At 45.2% G+C, this 24,024-nt stretch overlaps 1 protein-coding gene across 1 annotated transcript in view; it reads left to right on the forward strand.

The window, feature by feature from the left end:
* The window catches only part of st8sia1 (ST8 alpha-N-acetyl-neuraminide alpha-2,8-sialyltransferase 1), a 66,006-nt gene extending 42,115 nt beyond the window's left edge, over positions 1 to 23,891 (forward strand). The window contains exons 4-5 of the mRNA XM_086010005.1: positions 13,169 to 13,261; positions 18,035 to 23,891. Of these exons, the coding sequence (XP_085866131.1) occupies positions 13,169 to 13,261; positions 18,035 to 18,509 (568 nt within the window). The 3' untranslated portion in view covers positions 18,510 to 23,891. The remainder of the gene's footprint in view (positions 1 to 13,168; positions 13,262 to 18,034) is intronic.
* The last annotated feature ends 133 nt before the right edge of the window (positions 23,892 to 24,024 follow it).

Consider the following 24,024-nt stretch of genomic DNA (forward strand, 5'->3'; position numbering starts at 1 on the left):
CTCCATCCACCACCTTCAACATTCACTCCCTCCACCAACGGCGCACTGTGGCTGCAGTGTGTACCATCTACAAGATGCACTGCAGCAACTCGCCAAAGCTCCTTCAACAGCACCTTCCAAACCTGCGACCTCTACCACTTAGAAGGACAAGGGCAGCAGACACATGGGAACATCACCACCTACAAGTTCCCCTCCAAGCCACACACCATCCTGACTTGGACCTGTATCGCCATTCCTTCACTGTCGCTGGGCCAAAATCCTGGAACTCCCTTCCTAACAGCATTGTGGGTGTACCTACACCATGTGGACTGCAACGGTTCAAGAAGGCGGCTCACCACCATCTTCTCAAGGGCAATTAGGGATGGGCACTAAATGCAGGCCTAGCCAGCGACGCCCACATCCCATCAATGAATAAAAAATAAATAAATAAATAAATAAATTACGGTGGAGGACAGTTAGAAAACCAAAATCGTGACCTTGTGACTAAAAGACTTAGGTTTAGAATCAGTTGACTGACAATTAAAGAAAGAAAGAGCTTGGATTTATTCAGCGCCTTCCACGGCCTCAGGACGTCCCAAAGTGCTTTGGAGCCAATGAAGCACTTTTTGAAGTGTAGTCACTGTTGTAATGTAGGAAAACATGACAGCCAATTTGTGCACAGCAAGCTCCCACAAACAGCAATGTGATAATCAACCAGAGAATCTGTTTTCGGTGTCAGTGGAGGGGTAAATGTTGGCCTTTGGATTATCCAGAGAGCAGTTTTTGGCAGTCTTGGCCAGATTTTTCAAAGAGGGAGGAATTTCTATCTGGATATGAACTTCCTGGGAGCGTGTCCTCTGCCTGCCACCGTACCTTTGGTGGGAGTTGGTGGAAGCCCTGTTTACACACGTTAAATGGTGTCTACCAATGTTACGATGACGGAGTGGCAGAAACCCCGAGGAAATTCATAGAAATTACAGCACAGATACTGGCCATTCAGCCCAACTGGTCTGTGCTGGAGTTTATGCTCCACACGAGCCTCCTCCCACCCTAACATCTATTCATCTCTAACACCCTATCAGCATATCCTTCCATTCCCTTCTCCCTCATGTATTTATCTAGCTTCCCCTTAATGCATCTATACTATTCACCTCAACCACTCCCCGTGGTAGTGAGTTCCACATTCTCTGGGTAAGGAAGTTTCTCCTCAATTCCCTATTGGATTTATTAGCAGTTGGGGTGTGTAGGGTGGGGGGCAATGGGTGTGTAGGGTGGGGTGTGTAGGGTGGGGGGTGAAGGGTGGGGAGCAATGGGTGTGTAGGGTGGGGTGTGTAGGGTGGGGTGGGCAGTTGGGATGTGAAGGGTGGGGGGCAATGGGTGTGTAGGGTGGGGTGTGTAGGGTGGGGGGCGATGGGTGGGGGGTGAAGGGTGGGGAGCAATGGGTGTGTAGGTTGGGGTGTGTAGGGTGGGGGGCGAAGGGTGGGGGGTGAAGGGTGGGGAGCAATGGGTGTGTAGGGTGGGGTGTGTAGGGTGGGGGGCGATGGGTGTGTAAGTTAGGGTGTGTAGGGTGGGGGGGCAATGGGTGTGTAGGTTGGGGTGTGTAGGGTGGGGGGTGAAGGGTGGGGGGCAATGGGTGTGTAGGGTGGGGTGTGTATGGTGGGGGGAGAAGGGTGGGGGGCAATGGGTGTGTAGGGTGGGGTGTGAAGGGTGTGTAGGGTGGGGTGTGTAGGGTGGGGGGCAATGGGTGTGTAGGTTGGGGTGTGTAGGATGGGGGGTGGTGGGCAGTTGGGATGTGAAGGGTGGGGGGCAATGGGTGTGTAGGGTGGGGTGTGTACACAGCTCAAGTCAGCAGCTATGTGAGTTCTGAGAGTCTCTCTCACATTCCATAAGTCTGACTTGGTATAAAACGCCAACACAAGAACAACCAAACAATTTCCCTTTTTAAAATTAAGAGTATAGAAGAGGAAGAAGCTCCTGCTGTTTTTTCTGAGATTCCGATTACTTGGAAAGGCTAATTGGTACAAGAAGGAGAGGAGACAAGGAGCACCAATCAGCACCCTGTCTCCTCTCCTTGTACCAATTAGCCTTTCCAAGTAATCGGACCCCGTTAACATAGTTAGACCACTTCCCCAGCCGAGGTTCGCGGCTAACCATCACAACCTTGCAGCTACTACCCTCGAGCAATGCCACGGGAGACCAGCCAGCAATTTAAATATACTGAGGGATAGAGGGACAACAGGAAGCTCTATCCTTCCACTCACCTGGTGGCATGATTGCACTTTTAAATAGTGCACCAACTAAGAAAGCGCAAAACTCTACCAGTACTGACTTCTGAGAAATCTTCTCGGGATCTGGGCGTCGCTGGCAAGGCCGGCATTTATTGCCCATCCCTAATTGCCCTTGAGAAGGTGGTGGTGAGCCGCCTTCTTGAACCGCTGCAGTCCGTGTGGTGAAGGTACTCCCACAGTGCTGTTAGGGAGGGAGTTCCAGGATTATGACCCAGCGACAATGAAGGAACGGCCGATATACTTCTAAGTCAGGATGGTGTGTGACTTGGAGGGAAACTTGGAGGTGGTGGTGTTCCCATGCACCTGCTGCCCTTGTCCTTCTAGATGGAAGAGGTCGCGGGTTTGGGAGGTGCTGCCGAAGAAGCCTTGGCAAGTTGCTGCAATGTATCTTGTAGATGGTACATACTGCAGCCACGGTACGCCGGTGGTGGAGGGAGTGAATGTTTAAGGTGATGGATGGGGTGGCTATCAAGCCGGCTGCTTTGTCCTGGATGGTTTGCTGTTTAAATTGCTGTTTGGGCTTATCTCAGTTTCCAATTGTATTTTGTGGTCTATTTAGTCTGAACGCACTAATAAGTGCGGGACCACTAATTAATTCTGTGACATCCAGTGTACTCAAAAGGCCTTAAGAAAGCCTAAGTGGATATTTAACCCTTTGAGTATCACCAGTGCTTTACAGTGTTGATGATTTTCACACGCCTCTGCTAAAATGATTTAAAAATATGAAGATGAATATTACTAAGCAGAATCAAGGAAAATACTGATCCTTAGAACGCCCCTCCCAAGTCACTGAACTGATTGAAGAAACAGCCAGATGCTTTCAGGGGAAGATGGTCAGTTTGGTGTTCTGGAAGAATCAGATGAAATGGGCTGAGGGATCTCTGCATTCAAGCTTATCTGTGACCTTGTGACTATTTTGTCTGCATAATGTATTACATCAAGGCAGTGTGCCATTTAGAAATGAAAGCATTTGCGATTGGAAACAAAAATCATTTTAAATTCAAAGCAATAAAACATAGGCCTTGAGTTTAAAAAAAAGTAATTTTAAATCTAGAGCAGTGACACATCCGCCCTAAATTTCCACGGTGGGTTCTCTCTCGGTCTATAACTTCGGCAAGAGATCGAGAGAACCCTGGGAGAAAGGCCGTATATGACTGAAAACTAATTACAATTAAGTTAACAAGTATTTTAAATGAACAATTATATGAAATAAGGCAGGATATCTCATTGACTGACAGTGTCTGAAAGTCAGACACGCACCATGCAGCGAGGAGGCGATTTTTCTAATTATTATTTGGTTTACTGTTGCAGCCTTTTTCTTGTTTTTCTGAGCTCCAAACAAAGTATCCTACACCTTCTCCCTGCTCTCCACGTCTCCTCTGTGTTGAAGTAAAAACCCAGCCCGTGTCTCCTACTCTTAACTTGTGGCCAGCCAGCTAACCGGTTAAAAGACTTGTTTTTACATTGAGAAAGCCAGGCGAAGGCCCAAAGGCCAGAACCCCACCGAGGTGGAAAAGAGTAAAGGCCAAGGTAAATCGGCAAGTAAGTGACTCTGATCTGGGTTTTGAAGCCTGAAGATTGTTGGAGGAAGGAAAGGCCATTGGAAATCGAGGAGATAATTGGTCTCCGGCAACGGCCAAGTCAGTGGAAAAGAAAATAGGGCGGATTTTAAAATGGACGGCTGATTCGCTGTCGCCACCTTTCACACTACCACCCAAGACCAATTTCACCCCAAGAGATTTCCACACTCTCGAGGTCCTGGGAGAGCATGCATTTAGAGTAAAAGACATGTGGTGGGTGTTGACGGGAAGATGTAGGGAGCCGGGAGAATGTGAAGGATGGTGCGTTCGAAGATTAGAAGGAACAAGGGAATGAAGTTCAGCAGAGTGCTGATCATAGTAGTGTTGATAAAAATAGAGAAAAGTTGCAACAGATAAGAGAGGGATCAGACAACAAACTTTCTCTTGTACCTTGTCCTGGAGAGGTAGGAAAGAACATTCAACCAAGATATACCAGCAAAATGGGAGATGGGAGGCATGAAACCTTCTATGGCAGCTAGAGTGATAACAGATATTGGCATAGATCGAAGAGTGAAAACAAAAGTTGGGAATAGGGAGGGCAACAAAGAATTCTTGGAAACCCTTCCATCATTTGGCTGACTTGGAAGAGTAAATTCTTTGAGACGAGCCTCTCAGAACCTTGCTCGACAGACGATAACGACCCAGGTCCCTCATCTGAGGCAGGGGGTGGGAGTGGGACCTCACTTACCCTGTAGTTCCGAATGAGGTTGGACCAGCTTGCACAGCCTTTGTTGTGGTGTGTTTTACGAGAGACACGGGTTCAAAGAAGACAGCAGCGAGAAGTACAGTGAACAAAACGTTAGCGGAGTGGGGCTGAGGAGCACTCGATGCAACACTACTGAAGCAGTTAGAAAGATTACACCAGCAATTGGCACATCAGACAAAGGCATTCAACAGCCCCAGCCAGCGGACTCCTTCCACACGTCGAACACAACAGCACGAGCACTTGTGGAGCCCGGCAGAGTGAGCAGGCTCAGTGGGAATGTGTGGAAAAGGCTGCACACACGTCAATCATAAGGAAGAAAGAAAGAACCTCCGTTTATATGGTGCCTTTCACAACCTCAGCACGTCCCAAAGTGTTTTACAGCCAATGAAGTACTTGTTTGAAGCATATTCAGTTGTAATGTAGGAGACGAGGCAGCCAAATTTGCGCACAGCAAGCTCCCACAAACAGCATTGTGATAATGAGCAGATCATCTGTTTTTAGTGGTGTTGGTTTGATGTTAGCGGCAAGAATTTGTGACAGACCAGGACTGCAAGGAGCCACCGTAGAAATGCATGTGCTCACAACAATTATATACACTAACACTGCAGACCTGCCACACTCCACATTTGGCATGGACACTCCACGCTGCCAGCTTGTTCAACAATCTTCCCTTTGTACACAAGAACACAACTCGACCTTTTACTCCCGGTGACTGTAGTAGTCACCACAAGCTTGGATACTGACAACAATTAAATGAAAAGCAGGAGGCTGAGGCTCCCGTGTGCTAGATCAGCAGCAATCTGCACCGTGGCCTAAGATAAGACAATGTATAAAAGTCATTCTGACCTTTTAAACCCTGAAGTAAATAAAACTGATTCAAGCTCCAGTTTAATTTGGACAAATACAAAGACACAAAAGAATTATTAGTAAATCAAGGCTCAGATTCTTTTCATCAATCCAACAATGTAGAGCGCGGCATTCTGTTAATTAGTAAGCAGACTGACTAAAAAGGATCCGTTTGTACCTAAGTGACGGGATACAGGCCTTGTTCAGTCTAAACCCTAGAGTGGAAATTATGAAAGCATTCGTATTTACTGGATAATAATCTTAATATCTAACAGATTTACTACCAAACAAGCAGAAGGCAAACTTGAACTAATCTGCTTTTTATTTTTTTCCAAATGATGGAACAGGAGGGTGAGGCAGTCTTGTAATATGGCGAGATCTCAGACGAAACGCGCAGCTTTTGTGCGTGGAAACATAGTTGGGAGTGTTTTTTTTATTGGCAGCCGACGGATTTTCCCGGTTAAATGAGGCTGCCTGCGGTAGAGAATGGTGAACAGGGAGGCTGCGATTGCAGTTGGATCAGTAGATTCCGACTCCCCGTGCTGCCGGATTCCTGCCACGCGCTCACCACAGCTCCCCGGAGTGGCGGACATTTCAACCCACAGATTTTAAAGGGGGCGCGCACTGAAGGACAGTTAAAGGGATAGTTCAGGTTGGCGAGCGGAACTGGCCGGATCCAGTTAGAGGGTCTGAATCACTAAAACCAGTGAACAGGTCCGAAAAATAACGGAAAAGGCTGATGGAATTTGTAGCCTTCATAGAGTCATAGAGTTATACAGCACAGAAAGAGGCCCTTCGGCCCATCGTGTCCACGCCGGCCATCAAGCCCTGTCTGTTCGAATCCCATTTTCCAGCACTTGGTCCATAGCCTTGTATGCTATGACGTTTCAAGTGTTCATCTAAATGCTTCTTGAATATTGTGAGGGTTCCTGCCTCTACCACCCTTTCAGGCAGTGAGTTCCAGATTCCAACCACCCTCTGGGTGAAACAGTTTTTCCTCAAATCCCCTCTAAACCTCCTGCCCCTTACCTTGAAACTATGCGCCCTGGTTATTGACCCCTCTACTAAGGGGAAAAGTTCCTTTCTATCTACCCTATCTATGCCCCTCATAATTTTGTACACCTCAGTCAGGTCCCCCCTCAGCCTTCTCTGCTCTAAGGAAAACAAACCCAGCCTGTCCAGTCTCTCTTCATATCTGAAGCGCTCCAGCCCAGGTAACATCCTGGTGAATCTCCTCTGCACCCTCTCCAATGCAATCACATCCTTCCTATAGTGTGGCGACCAGAACTGCACACAGTATTCCAGCTGTGGCCTAACTAACGTTTTGTACAGCTCCATCATAACCTCCCTGCTCTTATATTCTATGCCTCGGCTAATGAAGGCAAGTATCCCATATGCCTTCTTAACCACCTTATCTACCTGTCCTGCTGCCTTCAGGGATCTATGTACATGCACACCAAGGTCCCTCTGATCCTCTCATCTCAAGAAGGCTGGAATACAAAGGGGTGGAGGTTATGTTCCAGTTACATAAAGCTCTGGTTAAACTCCATTTAAGTATTGCGTTCAGTTCTGGGCTCCGCACCTCAGGAAGGATATATTGGCCTTGGAGGGGGTGCAGTGCAGATTCACTCGAGATCTAAAAGGGTTAAATTATGAGGATGGGTTGCATAGACTGGGCTTGTATTCCCTCGAGTATAGAAGATTAAGGGGTGATCTAATTAAGGTGTTTAAGATGATTAAAGGAGTTGATAGGATAGACAGAGAGAAACTATTTCCTCTGATTGAATGGCGCACCAGGCTCGAGGGGCTGAACGGCCGACTCCCGTTTCCTGTGTTTGATTGCAAACCTAGGACTTTGGTGGGGTAACGCTCAGAGTACAGACTGAAACCCCACCCACCGGCCACGTGGGTGAGCAACTCGCGGCCAGTCAGTGCATCAGTTGATCCCAATGGGTGGAGAATCACTCCCAGCTTCCCCGCGATGTTCTGAAACGCACCGACCGAGGGCGAGGTTCCCCACTCCCAGCGGATCTCAGAAAATTATCGCGTGTCTGTTCATTGTCCCATGGGAAAATTGGTGGGAGCCACGAGAGGATGGGAAGGATGATTTTCCTTCGAGTGTTTCATGGATTATGACCCTATCTCTTGTGCTGCTCCATTTGATACGGTCAGGAGCACTCTCCCAACGTATCATTCTGCAGCTAATGTCCAGTAGTGTGTAATATAGCGTATACCTTTAAGGCCACAATGGTCTGGAATTTGCAGTGGGTAATAACAGCGACGGAGCAGCGTTCACTCTTATTACCCCTTTGAAACTGACTGCAACTTCAGGATGTAGCGCATGCGCATTCTAAGGCGGAAATCCTGAAGTTGCGGTCAGTCATTCACTGCTCCAACACTGTCTCCCCCAACACCCACCCCACACCCCCACACCCAATAGCTGGCAATCAGTGTAATCAGGGAAATCAGTGAAACTGACGAGAACTTGGGCTTTTCTGCAGTAATATCGCTGTTAAATACCCCATTCATTAAACCCTTTTGGATTAGGTGTGACTGGGGTTTTAACAGCATATTGACTGCTAAACAAACATTAGGGCCCTGAAAAAACGAATTTTAATTTTGTGAAGTGTCAAATTTAATAAAAAATACAATTTTTAAGAAACTATATTTGAAAGATTATTCATCTTTATTTCAGGTTTACCTTTTCCCCATGTGAGAGCCCCAATCTTTGTTTTGCTTTGTAACATTTTTAAAAAGCTAGAATCAAAGGAGCTTACTCACATCATGGTTCCTGGTCAGTGAGAATCCTGCATTGTGATTGGCTGCTTAGACAGCTTGTTGACATCACAGCAGCTCGCGTTAGGGATTCCCCATTAACTTACACTGATCTCAACTGAACGTCGGAAAAGCCGAATTTCTCGCCACATAGATCGCGAGATCTTTGTGGGAAGCTTACTTCGGGGCCAGCGGCGAACGCCTTTGATTCGCCGCTGACCGCAAATTACGGGCCAGATTGCAATTACTGTGACTTACAGGGTCATGTAGAAGCTAAGGCAAATCTACAGATCAGACTTTATGTTTTTATAATTCTTTTCTTCTCGTTAAACAGTATTTTCTGTTGGTGAGCCTGTTTCTCTAGGCATTGTTTTTTAGTGTGACACAGAAATTTGCATGTGTGAAAGCGTGACACCCGAAGTGTGACCAGCGTATTTCAAAACTTTTATATGTATAATAGATAAATATAGATTTGAGTACAGATTATAGATATAAATAGATCTGCATTTGATTCATCTGTACCAATTTTTATTCTATAATTTAAATTTGTTCTGGGGTAGTTCTCCAGTTTTTTTTGTAACAAATGCTGGATTATTCCTATGATTCTATATTCTACAGCAGGAAAATGAGGGAATGATTTAACAGATATTCACGGCCTGATACATCTCACACCTCCAAATTTACTTCAAAGTTTGATATTGCACTATTACATTACAGTATAATGTTACATTTAATTTATGCTCTTTGATCCTGAGCACCCCAGGGCTCAGTGGGCGGCACTCTTGCCTCTGAGTCAGAAGGTTGTGGGTTCAAGTCCCACTCCAGAGACTTTAGCACATAATCTAAGGCTAACACTCCAGTGCGGTACTGAGGGAATGCTGCACTGTCAGAGATGCCGTCTTTCGGATGAGATGTTAAACTGAGTCTGTTCTCTCAAGTAGATGTAAAAGATCCTATGGCACTATTTTGAAGAAAAGCAGGTGAGTTATCCCCGGTGTCCTGGGCAATTTTTTATATCTCAACCAGCATTGACATGTATCTCATTGCTGTTTGTGGGACCTAGCTCTATGCAAATTGGCTGCCATGTTTCCTACATTACAACAGTGACTGCTTCAAAAGTACTTCATTGGCTGTAAAGCACTTTGGGACATCCTGAGGTCATGAAAGGTGCAAGTTCTTTAGAATTGCTTGGGAAAAATCCTGAGATAATTATAATAAATGATGAACTAGGAAAAAGAGATATATACAAAGGGTAATATAGTGAGGCTCCGGTAACAGTACAGGACCTCACTAAAGGTGAGTATGGGTAAGATAATCAGGGATATAGTCTCCTCGCTCTCTCCCACCTGCAATCACGTCTAGTTTTTTGCCGACAGCAGTGCTTCACGATATTACTTCTGCGATCTATTTAAATGCAGAGATTCTTTCCATGGATGGAACTGGGCTTTAAAATTCCCACTCTCCTGTGCTGCCATGGAGATATTAATATTAACATGGGGGGACTGTCGTGTATTCTGCTCCCTTACGTATGTTTCCATGCACTCTAGAAGTACCTGCTGAGGATGCGTCGAGTATCAATTGTAACCTCTGCTAAGCTTCTCCACCTTGCCTCAGCTCATCTGCTGCTGAAATCCTCAATCATGCCTTTGTTACTTCTAGATTCAGTTATTCCAATTCACTCCTGGCCGGCCTCCCCACTTTGCACCTTCGTAAACCTGAACTCATCCAAACTCTGCTGCTGCGTCCTAACTCACACCAAGTCCTGTTCACCCATCACCCCAGTGCTCGCTGAGCTACATCGGCTCGCGGTTCGGCAACGCCTCAATTTTAAATCGCTGTTTTCAGAGTTCTGCATAGCATCGCCCCATCCGATCTCTGTAACCTCCTCCAGCCCCACAACACTCCGAAATCTCTGCACTCCTCCAATTCTTACCTCTTGCGCGTCCCCAATTTTCATCGCTCCACTATTGGTGGTCGTGCCTTCAGCTGCCTAGGTCCTAAGCTCTAGAATTCCCTCCCCAAACCTCTCCGCTTCTCTACCCCTCTCTCCTCCTTTAAGATGCTCGTTAAAACCTAACTCTTTGACCAAGCTTATGGTCACGTGACCTAATATCTCCTTCTGTACCTTGGTGTCAAAGATAACGCTTCTGTGAAGTGCCTTGGGATGGTTTACTACGTTAAAGGCGCTATATAAAGGCAGGTACTTGTTTTTGATTGGGCCTCTTCCATGTTGCTCTAATCAATGTCCACGGGTCACTGAAAGTCGTTCAGAACTGCTTGTACATTAGCCTCGTGCAGCTTTAAATGTTCTTGCCAGACATTCAGTCTTTGATGAGCCGTAATTCCCTCCAGCTAAACATTGGGAAGAGCCAAGCATTGCCTTCAGCCCCCGCCATATACTCCCTATCTTTGCCACCCATTCCTTCGCCCTCCCTGGCCACGGTCTCAGGCTGCACCAGACTTTTCGCAATCTCAGCATCCCACTTAACCAACAAGAACTTCCAAGTCCACATCTTCTCTGTCACAAAGACTGCCTGCTCCCACTTCTGTAACATCGCCCATCTCGGCCCCTGCCTCAGTCCGTCTATTGTTGAAACCATCATCCATGCCATTGTCACCACCAGACAATTCCAGTACTGTTCTGGCCGGACTCTCATCCCCCGCCCTGCGTAAAATTCAGCTCATCCGAAACTCTGCTACCTGGACCCTAACACGCACCAAGTCCTGCTCACCCATCATCCTTGTCCTCGCAGACCTACATCGCCTTTCACTATCCCAAAGGCTCAAATTTAAGATACTCATCCTCGTGTCTAAACCTTCTATCCCGATCTCTGTAACCTTCTCCAGTGTCCTCCTCTAGAACTCACCATTTCTTTGACTTGAGCTTCGAGCTCATCCTCCTCCCTTCACTTCACCATTGGCAGCCGTGCCTTCAGCTGCCTAGGCTCCATGATCTGGAATTCCCTCCCTAAATTTCTCCGCCTTCTCCACCTCCCTCTCCTTTAAGACCCTCCTTGAAACCCACTTCTTTGACCAAGCATTTGGTCACCCCTCCGAATATCTCCTCCTTTGGCTCAGCGTCCATTTAATTCCTTACGCCTCCATTAAGTGCCTTGGCACATTTTGCTATGTTAAGGGCGCTATATAAATGTACGTTGTTGTTGTAAAGCAATTTTGAAGTTTCTTGTTTAACTAACTACCAGATCTGTCGTGGTGCCTTTAATGGTGAGTCACCAGACACGTTGGTTTATAACAAAGAGAAAGAAAGAAGAAAGAAAGACTTGCATTTATATAGCACCTTTCACGACCTCAGGACATCCAAAGTGCTTTACAACCAATGAAGTGCCTTTGTAATGTAGGAAACGCAGTGACATGAATCTTGTCATTCATGTGGAAATGACTTATGAAATAATACTGGGCGGCCTGCTGGTGGCGCTGTCCAGGGAGAGTATAAATACTCGGGCATAGGCCCAGCTTGCTCAGGACATTCTTTAACAGGAACTAGTGAAGGACACAACTAGACCTCCATGTTGTAAAACAGTTGATTAAAGCTTTGTTTAACGCTTAAACCAAGTGCCTAGTAGTTTTCTTACATCACGCAGCATCCAATTTTGCGCACAGCAAGCTCCCACAAACAGCAATAAGATAATGACCAGATGTTGATTGAAAGATCAATACTGGCCCAGGACACCAGGGATAACTCCCCTGCTCTTCTTCGAAACAGTGCCGTGGCATCTTTTATGTCCACTGAGAAAGCAGACGGGGCCTCAGTTTAACGTCTCATCCGAAAGATGGCACCTCCGACAGTGCGGCACTCCCTCAGCACTGCACTGGGAGTGTCAGCCGAGATTTATGTGCTCAAAGTCTCTGGAGTGGAAGTGTGATAGGGGAGATATTATAGGAAGTAATACTTATATGTGACACTTACAGGAAATTAATGTTATGCAGAAGACTCAATATATTACAGATATCGTGGTTCCTTGTCCTTCGCGCTCAGACACTTTAGAGAATATGTCGGGGTAGAAATTAGTATGTGTTGCCACCATTTTAATGGCGTAAAACGGGTGTAAAGCAAACTAATTTAGCACTGGGCCAGCCTGTGTAGGCCTCGGCCTCACTTCTAAACTCATGGGGGCCTTTTTCTAGGCGTCTCGTGCGAGCGCTTAAAAACAGGCATTAGGCGTCGTAAATATGTAAATTAAGGGCCTAACACCTGTTGAAGGACCCCATTCAGAAATGAGTCGCCGATGAGCGGGACAGGCGTCGGGCCTACCCCACTCAGGATTCCTCAGTGGCCCCCACAGCCGGCAACAAAAGTTAATCTAATTATTGTTTTCTTTATTTAAAAAAACGTTTGTGTGAAGCCAGGAGGAGCAGGAACGCAACCCCACCCCGTAGCCCGCTCCAATCACTCCACCCTGCCCCCCCCCCGCCCCCTGCGCATGGGACTTACCCGAGGGCCGTTGCCAGTGAGGCAGGTAACCCAACATTGATGTCTTCGATCGGGCAAGCTGTCTGAGGAGGCACGACCAGTGCTGGCAGCTGAGTGTGCAGATGAGGCCCGAGGACCAGATTCCAACAAACCTCGGGCCTCTCGGTTCGGGCGCAGCGCCAAGTCTAGGCCCGAGAAACGAGCCCTGACCAATGGCGTAAGAAAACTACTAGGCACTTGGCCTGAGTATTAAACAAAGCTTTAATCAACTGTTTTTCAACATGGAGATCTAGTTGTGTCCTTCACTAGTTCCTGTTAAAGAATGTCCTGAGCAAGCTGGGCCCATGCCCGAGTATTTATACTCCCCCTGGACAGCGCCACCAGCAGGCCGCCCAGTATCATTTCATAAGTCATTTCCACATGAATGACAAGATTCATGTCAACCAATATTTGCCCCGTTGAGTTTTAACAAAGCACAGATAGATTCTATCTTTTTTACAGGTGTGGGCAAGTAAAGAATGTGCAGCTGAAGATTATAGTCTTGTTTCTTTTCACTTTGCAGTTGTAACCTTCCTCCCCTGTCCAATGAGTACACCAAGGACGCTGGGTACAGGACACACCTGGTGACTGCGAACCCAAGCATCATCGAGAAAAGGTGAGGTGGACTATTCTGTGGTAGCCCAAATCAGAAATTCAGATTGGAGGCAGAATCTTGTTAGTTTGGCGGTGAAGTTTCCCCTCCCTGCGCTGTAATACGCCAAGTCGTTCCGTCCTCTGGCTGGCCTTCGATAACACCAATATTTACACTAAGGAGGGCAAGGAACAGCACAGCAGCACTGGTGGCCTGTGCCTTTAAATCTGATCGGCACAGTTGATCAGAAACGAGGGCCGCAGCATTTAAAGTACCGCACCATTAATTATGAATCATGCCATTTACAACCAATTCCGAACATTAAGTGATAGCAACCCCAACAGTTCAGTGCGCGAAAGCGGTAAAATGCTGTAATGGAGATTGATTGATAAAATTATCCATTGTACGTACATGACCTTCGAGGGCTGTTCCTTTCAACAGGATAGTATTTAACCCCTTCATGTGTTGTAGAACGGTGGCTATTGGCGTTGAGGTAACTTGATTTGATGTTGTTTGTGTTTTGTTTACGTTTTTGGTGCCTGCATTTTCTTCCTTCCCATTTTAGGGACACAGGAACAGGAGGAGGCCATTCAGCCCCTCGAGCCTGTTCTGCCATTCAATTATTTCATGGCTGATCTGTATCTTAACCCTTCCTACAGTACAACAGTGACTCCACTTCAAAAGTACTTCATTGGATGTAAAGCGCTATGAGACGTCCGGTGGTCGTGAAAGGCGCTATATAAATGCAAGTCTTTCTTTCAATCTACCTGCCTTGGTTCCATATCCCTTAATACCCTCGCCTAACAAAAATCTATCAATCTCAGTTCTGAAATTTCTAATTGACCCCCAGTCTCAACAGCGTTTTGGGGGAGAGAGTTCCACATTTTCACTACCCTTTGTGTGAAGAAGTGCTTCCTGATTTCACCCCTGAACGGCCTGGCTCTAATTTTAAGGTTATACCCCCTTGTTCTGGACTCCCCATCAGAGGAAATAGTTTCTATTTTAAAAGGAGAATTGAGGTGGAGTTGAATTTCCCCCCTCCCCCAATAGCTCAGCTGGTGCGAACTCCTAGAGAGTAGGAGGATCTCAGATTTGCTCGCTGGTCTATACTGAGTAAATTGCCGTTGTCCTGGGTGACAGTGGGGCCCGACGGTTGCCATGGGTTCCCATTGTTCCATTGCCTGCTGAAAGTGCGCAGTGCTGATGAGAAGAGGGCGAGGCTGAGCTGTGATGGTCCCCTAGCCTGCTGACTGCACAGGACCGGAATTTCCTTCGGTGTCAGCTGTGGCTTAGTGGGTAGCACTCTTGACTCTGAGTCAGAAGGTTTTGGGTTTAAGTCCCACTCCAGAGACTTGAGCACATAATCCAGGCTGACACTCCAGTGTGGTACTGAGGGAATGCAGCACTGTCACAGGTGCTGTCTTTTGGATGAGATGTTAAAGCCTGCTCTCTCGGGTGGATGTAAAAGATCCTGCGGCACTATTCCGAAGAAGAGCAGCAGAGTTCTCCCGGTGTCCTGGCCAATATTTATCCCTCAACCAACAACTAAAACAGATTATCCGGTCATTATCTCATTGCTGTTTGTGGGAGCTTGCTGTGCGCACATTGGCTGCCGCGTTTCCCCCATTACAACAGTGACTGCACTTCAAAAGTACTTCACTTGCTGTAAAGCGCTTTGGGACGTCCTGAGGCTGTGAAAGGCGTTATATAAAGGCAAGTTCTTATCCTGCCGCAAATTGGGTGGGATTGTGGTGGAAATAGCGGGGAAATGAGGTTCGAGTGTTAGCCTAGAATTTTATGCTTAAGTCTCATGGAGCGAGGCTTGGACTCCTGACCTTCTGAATCAGAAGCAGGCGTGTTACCCACTGAGTCACGGCTGACTCACGGCTGATGCTGGTTGTTCAGCTGTGCCAGATGGAATGAAATTCCGGCCTCTGTTATTTTGCTTACACTTCACTCACAGTACTGTGGACAGTTTAAAAGTCCGTGACCTTTTTCAAAAAGCTTTTCACTTCGAGACTATTTTCCGTTTAACCAATCCTCATTGATTACGGTAACTCGGCAGGGGTAGTTTTCCCACTTGGCCCTTGTCCACTGCCAGCGCCGATCGTAAGAGCGCCGCCTCACTTCCAACACAAGCTGCTGCCAGGCACCGTCGGTAATTACCCCTCCCGTCCAGATGTGGTTGCCGTTGGTAATGGACAAACAGCTGGACTCTTTGAGCAAGCTTCTGGTCACCTGCCCTAATGTCTCCTTCTTTAGCTCGGTGTCAGTTCTGTGCGGTAACCCTCCTGTGAAGCACCTTGAGATGTTTTACTACGCTAAAGATGCTGTATAAATAGGGGCCTGGCGGTGTAGTGCTTCTGTTACTGGACTTGCAATCCAAAGAACGTGGATTCAAATCACAACCGTGGCAGTTTGAGAATTTGAATTCAGTTTAAAAAAAATCTGGAAATAAAAAGCTGGTGTCAGCAAAAGTGACCATGAAGCTGTCGGATTGTAAAAACCCAACTGGTTCACTAATATCCTTCAGGGAAGGAAACCTGCCGTCCTTACCCGCTCTGGCCTATATGTGACTCCAGACCCACACCAGCATGGTTGACTCTGAAGAGGTCAATCAAGGGATGGGCAATAAATGCTGGCCTTGTCACCAACGACCATATACTAAGAATGAATATAGAAACAAATAAATGCAAGTACGAGAGTCCTTCCAGCCATCACACGGGAACAATACTGCAATTACAATACTCACCAACACACAGCAGGATGACATTAAAAGCATAAACACCACTTCTCCGCTAACCCTCTCGTCTCTAATCTCCAGCAGTTCACACAGACGCCCATTCATTGTGCCGCGCCTCACTTTGTTGTGTGTGTGTGTGTCCATTTCAGCGACTTGAGAATTACAAAGTTCATTCGATGCTAATTAACATTTTGGTCAGACAATGAAAGTCTGTAGCGGGATACTCAGTGTCACTGACTGACTATCTCGACTGTCATGAAAATACAGAAGTGCCATTGAAGAGTTAGTCTCTAAATTCCAGAAACATTTTATTTTGTCTTGATTGAATTTTAAGTTTTTTGGGAGGATTAACTGAACCCATTAGCAATGCTTGACCTACCACCACCTTCTCATAACTCTTGGTAGTGACATCTAAGCCAATGGATATTGATGCGATTGCAAGTAAAATTCTGTTTTACAAAAACACAATGGATGGGGGCGTGTCTGGGCTGTTCTGAATTTTCCTTTCTTCTATCATCAGTCATGCACCTCTCATCACTCCCCAAGGACCTGAGACAGTCTGACTTTGTTTCTTTGACAAGAATGTCTCTCAGCAGCAGATACGATAGGCTGATTATCCGGCCTTCATGCTAAGCCGGCTCTCAAATGTTCATCAGGCACAACCCGGAGACAGAATTGATGCAAACTGTGTTTCATCATAGCCTACATCAAAACCCTACCTTTCTAAATTTCAAGTGCCGATTTAACAAAACCCCCTGTGGGTGAAGAGGCTTTGGGTTGATATCTAATTTAATCTGCTTATTCCAGAATATAAACGTACATTATTTCGCTGAAATACCACTGGTAAGAAACAACTCGTATTCATATAGCCCATTAACATGTCCTTGGGGAGTTCCAAAGCGCACTACAACCAATTAATTCATCTTTAAAGTGTAGTCACTGTTGCAATGTCGGCAAAATTATTTAAGCACATCACCGCTGGTAAATTCAGATATATATATTTTTGGATGGGGATGTTTGTTATACAGATAACATGTGAAAGATGATGTTATTGTTGGGGATTGGAGCATTCCCCTCCCCCACCCCACCCTTTGAGCACCTCCATGTTACATCTTTACATAGATTAAATATGAGGTGAGTATTACACGCTATGGCTCCCACCATGGAGCCTCACGCAACAAGAGAATAGATGAGACCGTCAAACGCGGAAGTCAGAAGGTCCGATTCGCAGCCTTCCCAGTTTTCCGGTCATCGAGATGAGTAATGGGAAAGTGGGGAGGTTTATAAATTGGGTGCCTTGACATTCAAAGCCAGTTGTCCAATTGGCCCTCTCTTCGAGTGAGACTGCATGCCGGGAGCACTAACTTGTAAAGTTAGCCTCAGCCCCAGTCTTACAAGAGGACTCCTTACAAAAACAACGGGAAGAGCCCATTTTCCAAACTCACCAACCTTCCGGCCTGGTTGGGCTGTGATGATTTAAGGGTAAATCTTCCTCCTTGGCATTCCCGGCGTGGGATCGTACCTGCTGGAAGCACATATTGGGAAAATTGGGCATCCCCGTTAGATGGAAGATCATGCACTGCAGGTGTGCCATTTCCCGACGTGTTTCCGACCCGCGTGGTTTTGTGCTAGGTTGGCAAGGTGGAACATTTACGCTCTAGTGCCAATAGTCCCAAATGATAGACAATTTTGTACTGTGGATTCACGCCCACTAGAACCTGGGGTTGTCCAACTTATTTTCACGTGGGACTTTGCAGTCAGAGAAAGAGATAGGAAATCTTCATCCTATCAACGTGCTAAACACAGGTCCCAGAGGTGAAAGGACAGTTTGGTAGTCCACTACATCAGCCTGTTTCAACCTTTCAATAAACCATAAATTGTCTGGAAACAGTAAAGGTGGGCAACCCATGATGATATAAATATGTGTTCAATAGAAAGTAAAATGGTTAGTGCCATTCATTGCTACTTGTAATATTTATGCATTGGTGAAAGTTCTCTCATCATCAGTTAAGAATTAGTAGTGAAGATTCAATATTTCTTGCATTTTCTTTCAGATTTCAGAACCTTCTGTGGTCCAGGAAATCCTTTGTGGAGAGTATGAAGGTGTATGGTCGTAGCTACGTTTACATGCCTGCCTTTTCCATGAAGACGGGAACAGATCCTTCCTTCCGCACGTACTACACGTTGTCTGACTTCAGTGCCAACCAAACCATACTCTTCGCCAATCCAGACTTCCTGCGCAACGTTGAGAAGTTCTGGAAGAGCAAGGGAATCCATGCCAAACGCCTGTCCACGGGCCTGTTCCTAGTCAGTGTTGCCTTGGGCCTCTGTGAAGATGTGACCCTCTATGGATTTTGGCCGTTTTCAATGGACCTGCAAGGAAGGATAATTAGCCACCACTACTATGACAATGTGATGCCTTACTCGGGGTACCATGCCATGCCGGAGGAGTTCCTCCAGCTCTGGCTCTTGCATAAAAGTGGCATTTTAAAGATGCAAATTGGCAGATGTGAGGAGAATCTGAAGTAGTCTTCATTCCAGAAGAATGGAGATGTATAATGTACAGGTTTCTGATGTATCCCTTGGGGGAAAATCTAGCAACTTACACAGACAAGACCTTTTCATTTTGGTATTGAATACTTTTCTCGGAGAGAAATGGTGACTGAGTTCGAACCCAGAACATTTTCTCTTCATTGCCATGAACTGCGAATGCATTTACTGGAACAAGTGACGGAGAGACCCTGATCCCTATTGACTTGTACTTCCAACACTTGACCTGCACTGTGCATGGAATATCATGTTGAAAGGAGTATCGAGAGATTGGTAGAGTTGAGGGACTGAATCAATTTATACCTATAGTGGGCACACCCATAGTTAATGAACGTGTAGACGCCGGGAGCCTAGGTTTCTAAAAGGTTGCTTGTAAATATTGTCTTCAGTTGCTGTTCAAAGATTCCCAAAGGAACATGGAAGCAGTTGGTCTAAATATCGCCATTGTTCTAGGATTTGTCTATCGGTTATATTGGATCCAGACTAGTAGATCTCTGGTCTGTTCCATAAAGGTGCACATATTAAACAAATTCATATGAGTTCTTTTACTCATTCCTGTTTTGTTCTTAGGATTCTTTTTGCAAGCATTGCAATCGGTGTAAAGGAATTAGCTTTGTACTTTTTAAAGAATGGTTCTTTTTAAACCAGCATAAACAAGTCAATCTCAATCAGTTTTTGCCTTAACTTTGCAGATACACAATAGGCTTCCACCCTTTGTGTTGGTCTAGGAACTTTGTTGTGTCTTTCCGTTATGATTTCCTTTTTGGTCCTGTCCAATATGCTGTGGTCAAAAAACCACCAGTTGGAATATTGGATTATTTCCCCCACTGTGGGGGAATGATAACATTGAATGCATAACAACAGACGAAAATCCAATTGGAGTAATAATTTACAAATAACTGACAGCAGTTGAATGCAATCATTTACTTTATAGACTAAACATCGCAGCCGGTCTTTATTTTGTCATATATCCTCGGGCTTGGAACTTTAAAAGGAAAGTCTTTGTTGTACCTGTCTGGTGCGTAGGATGATAGGCAAGGCTGTAGTCCTGGTGTGGAGACTTGCTAGACGGGAATTCAGCAGGAGATGGGACTGGTGAGGGCGATACCGTGATCCCCCACAGCCATGTAGCGAGAAAATGACTCCTTACATGTAACAATAGTACGACCTACATTTTCAGCAAATCGTATTTCAGGCCAAGGATGTAGCCATTTGTTTCATATCCTAAGTTAGATTTGTAAGACTAACCTTTGGCTTTCCTGTTTTGTTCTTGTGGGAGTCTTGCCTTTTGCTTTCTGATCGGGTATCTTTGGTTAAGAGAGACTTTTGGGTGTAATGCCAGGGATGAGAGATGTCTGGTGTCAATTTTTTTTAATGTTTTTTCTGACTCAGGTTTAAAGCTATTTCCAATACATTACTCCTTTAGTACTGAATTTTCTTGTTGACACTATTTTAGTGCTAGATTGCCGTATTATTTGAAGCAAATCCATGCCAAATCCTGGTGAAAATAGAACTGCTGGAAGCATTCATTCTGTCTTCTAGCTGGTAAAACTAATTTGGGCTAATTTCCCAAGTTTCTATGCCGATATTGTAACAACCAACTCTTTGGCTGCTTCCTAGCGAGTTATCCGAGTTTGGGACACTGGAGCTCGGTGTGACAAATACTTCTGCTTGGATACTTTCCTGAAGAAGTCTCGATTTTAAGAAACAGGTTTTGAATCTGCAAAATTTGTTACAGTTTTGTACATTAGTAAGGGGAACGAGGTGATCCGAATGACTTGAGTGCACTTGTCCTATAACTTGAACTCTGGGATCCCACTGCCATCCGCCCACTTAGACAGGTGCATTGGGTAGCTCTGGGTGTCAGTGCCGCTCTTTCAATCGAGGGGCCTTCGATTTGAATTGCAAGATGGAAGGGATTGTAGACCATTGGACTTTTAATTCGGATAGGCACAAGTTTCAATCCCGGGAGTTGGCTAACCCAGAGGCCTGCTGCGTTCCCACACCCCACTCTGAATGACATTGTTCGGCTTTATCCAGTGAGCTGCAGTCAGGCCATTGGATTGTGCAGCAGCAGAATGCACCACTTTCAGGGCAAAGGTCAACCCCATCCCATGAAAGCACACTTCCTGCGTGCTAATCACAGAGCAAAAATTGATAAGTGATTGGATGGAAGTTTATGGCCCAGCCACGGCCTAGTCTGTCAAGAGTGGGGGAAAAACCTAAAAAAGAGAGCCCCTAAATTAAATTGAAAAATGGGCAGCGTCAAATGTGATCAAAACGTTTAAAGTAAGTGAAAGACCTGCCAGCGCATATTGCAAACCCACCTGGGTGGATATAATAACGTTACCACAGATTGTAAATGTATAGATGGGTATCTTTGGATGTGTTGTCTATGAATTACTGCAGCAAACTCTCATAGATTATTCCGTCAAAAAATCCTCCTCAAAGGCGTTAGAAATAGATCTTGTAGAACGCTCGTGGAAGAATTGCCTATCTTGTAGGGTTTTGCTGATTTACCTGGTTAAACCGGGTTGTCTTCAAACCCTACAAAACGTTTGAAAAGCGTGAAAGAAAACCCTGTAAATCCATGTCTTTGCCCCTGTCACTGCTGTAGCTGCCTGTTAGCAAAGCAACTGCAAACTCCCTCAGTGGGATCCACGGACTCCATTGCTTCACTGGGGATCCCAACACTATTAAGGTGCATACCAGCATTTCCCTGTGTGCTGAACTCTAGTGTTTTATGTTTTTTTAAAGGGGCAGTTAACAGTGTTATGTGTGCTGTGTGGACAGTACGTGTATGAGCCAAATGTCGCAGCAGGATAGTGCTGCACTGTGAGAATACTTCAGCTAGCTGGCCTGTTCATTTACCACGAACAGCTGACATGATTTCACCTGATTTCATATTTGGCTACCTCAGGTATGTATATGACTACTAGCTGCCTTAATTATTCTCCCGTCCGAAAACAAAAAGGGATGCAAATCTGTGGTATAAATAGACAGAAGACAGAAAGGGCCAGATTTGAATCGACTGATCTTTGTCGTTGTAGTCCAGTTAATTTATGCTGTGATTACTATCAATCCATTTTATTATCAGAGCAGAGTGTGATACCTATTCCAATAATATGAAAGACCTTGTTCCTGGTTCCTCTTTTCTAGTAGCAGTGTAGTTGTAGACTGGTTCTACATTGTCTGAGAGTGAATTCTGAGCGTTTTCACTGTCTTTACTGGAGTTGTAGTTTGAGTTCTCTGTGCTTTTATCGTAGCTTCAGATTTACAATTCTATTTTTTTCCTGAACATTTGAGTGAAAATATATAGATCAAATTTATTTCAAGTCTTGATGAGTCCCCTAATTGTTTGAATAGATTACGGCGTATGTTAACTCTTACTGGTTCAGTCAGTCTCACAACACAAGTATAAGACAATGGCAGCTGACCTTTGCACGCATATACCTTAATGGTCTCTTTATGAAGGTTTTCATTTTAGGACGATGCAGCTTTAGTAGTTTGAATGCTTTCGTTTTTGTAAATCGGAAAAATAGTAATGTATTTTGTTGAGTTTTTGGAACCCTTTGTTGCACACACAGACAACGTAATCACTGGTGCACCAATAGGCATAAGAGATAGATGTCCAGTTATTGGGGAAATGTTTTTTTTTGTGTGAACGACACAATCACTCTCTGATTGTGAGCATTTTAAGTGTAGCATGTGGATAATAAGATTGCAGAAATGCATGAAAACATGATTTGTTAATATTCCCCCTCTCGTCCATTCTGTCTTATTTTGTTTTGTTTCTGGAACCTTAAGCCCCTTTGTAGCTTGGATTGTTTATGGTGTTTGTGTCGATGTAGTCTTTTAAGAAGTATGTACACTTGGAACTGAAACTGTAATTCCACGTGCAATCAAGCTGAACACTACATATCTACCGCTGGTTACAGTGCGCTACCAGGGACCTGAGCTGTTGTAGTGGGTGTGAATGCATTTTCGAAGGGAGACAACACATTTACTTACGTGCAAAATTCTCTGAAAGCGTAAAAGCAAAGATTTTTTTTAATGTTTGCTGCTGTAAGGTTTTATTTATGATTTTGATATTTTACACAGAATGTCGCTGGTATCAAAAATGCTTTTGACGAAGTCTTAATTTAAATGGAATATTTTTTTATTTCAAAGCCAATGTCTGTATTTTAATGCTGTGCATTCATGAGCCACGGATTTATGACCATTCCTCACGTTCATCCAGCAGCCTCAAAGAGGGCAATCAGATTTTCCAGCTTTACATTTGGGGGTCTTGTTAGCCTGGTAACTTACTGAGTGCAATGTTGTTTTACAGACGTTTCATACACGGGGCGTTTTTTCTAAGTCTGAGCATTGACCTGGCGAGTGACTGGGAGTCTTGTTTAAGGAACCCCCACCTCATTTTCCTCTATTTCATTACTGATGAGAAGGGCCATTCGGCCCATCTTACTTTGTTGATCCAGAAAGACCCTACACTCCCCTGTTGCACCATTCAGCTGGCTATTGAATGATCCCGGGAGTTTTGCCTTCAGTGTTTTATGCAGGAGTTCTGTTTGAAGAATTTCCTGATTTTAGTCTTAAGTTTGGCCCTTTGTCCACCTTGTCCTACTCTCGCAGTTTAAAGTAATATTCCGCATTTATTTTTTCCGTGCATGGGAACATGAGAACAGGTCCTCGAGCCTGTTCTGCCATTCAATGAGATCATGGCTGATCTGTATCTTAACGCCATTTACCCGCCTTGGTTCCATTATCCTTACCCTTGATACCCTTACCTAACAAAGATGTATTGATCTCAGGTTTGAGATTTTCAGTTGACCCCCCAGCCTCAACAGCTTTTTGGGGGACAGAGTTCCGGATTTCCACTGCCCTTTGTGTGAAGAAGTGCTTCCTGACACCACCGCCGATCGGCCTAATTTTAAGGTTATGGCCCCTTTGTTCTGGACTTAACCTTTAACTAACAAACGTTCAATCAAATTCCACTCCCTGCTCTGTTGCTGGAGGAGTTAACCCATTTATTTCAAAGGGACTAAACACCCATGCTGAAACAGTGGAGAGAGGAATTTGACCACGAACAAGTCAAGCATACGTACAGTAATGTTGCTCTCAGTTACTTCCAGGCTCACGTCTGATGGTTCATGATGTGCACTAGTACTTATATGAGAAGGTGACTTTCAGTCCAGCTTCAACAGATCTCAGCCCAACACAGTGGCCAACAATGGTTATTGACTGAACTTTGTAATGGGAGTTTTTACGGATTCAGAATTCTTACTGGTTTGGGCCCTGTAGCTGTCAGTAGGCCCCGTGTTGTGTCAACATGCAATAAATTTCTGTAAGTTATAAATGTGATTTTGTGTGTCTAATTTCTTGACTTCATATCATAGAATTACATAGAATTTACAGCACAGCAACAGGACATTCGGCCCAGCTGGTCTGTACCGGTGTTAATGCTCCACATGAGCCTCCTCCCACCCTACTGCCT

This window comes from Somniosus microcephalus, chromosome 17, assembly GCF_052327205.1.
Source record: "Somniosus microcephalus isolate GS21.2 chromosome 17, FLI_Smic_1.0, whole genome shotgun sequence".
NCBI lineage: Eukaryota > Metazoa > Chordata > Chondrichthyes > Squaliformes > Somniosidae > Somniosus > Somniosus microcephalus.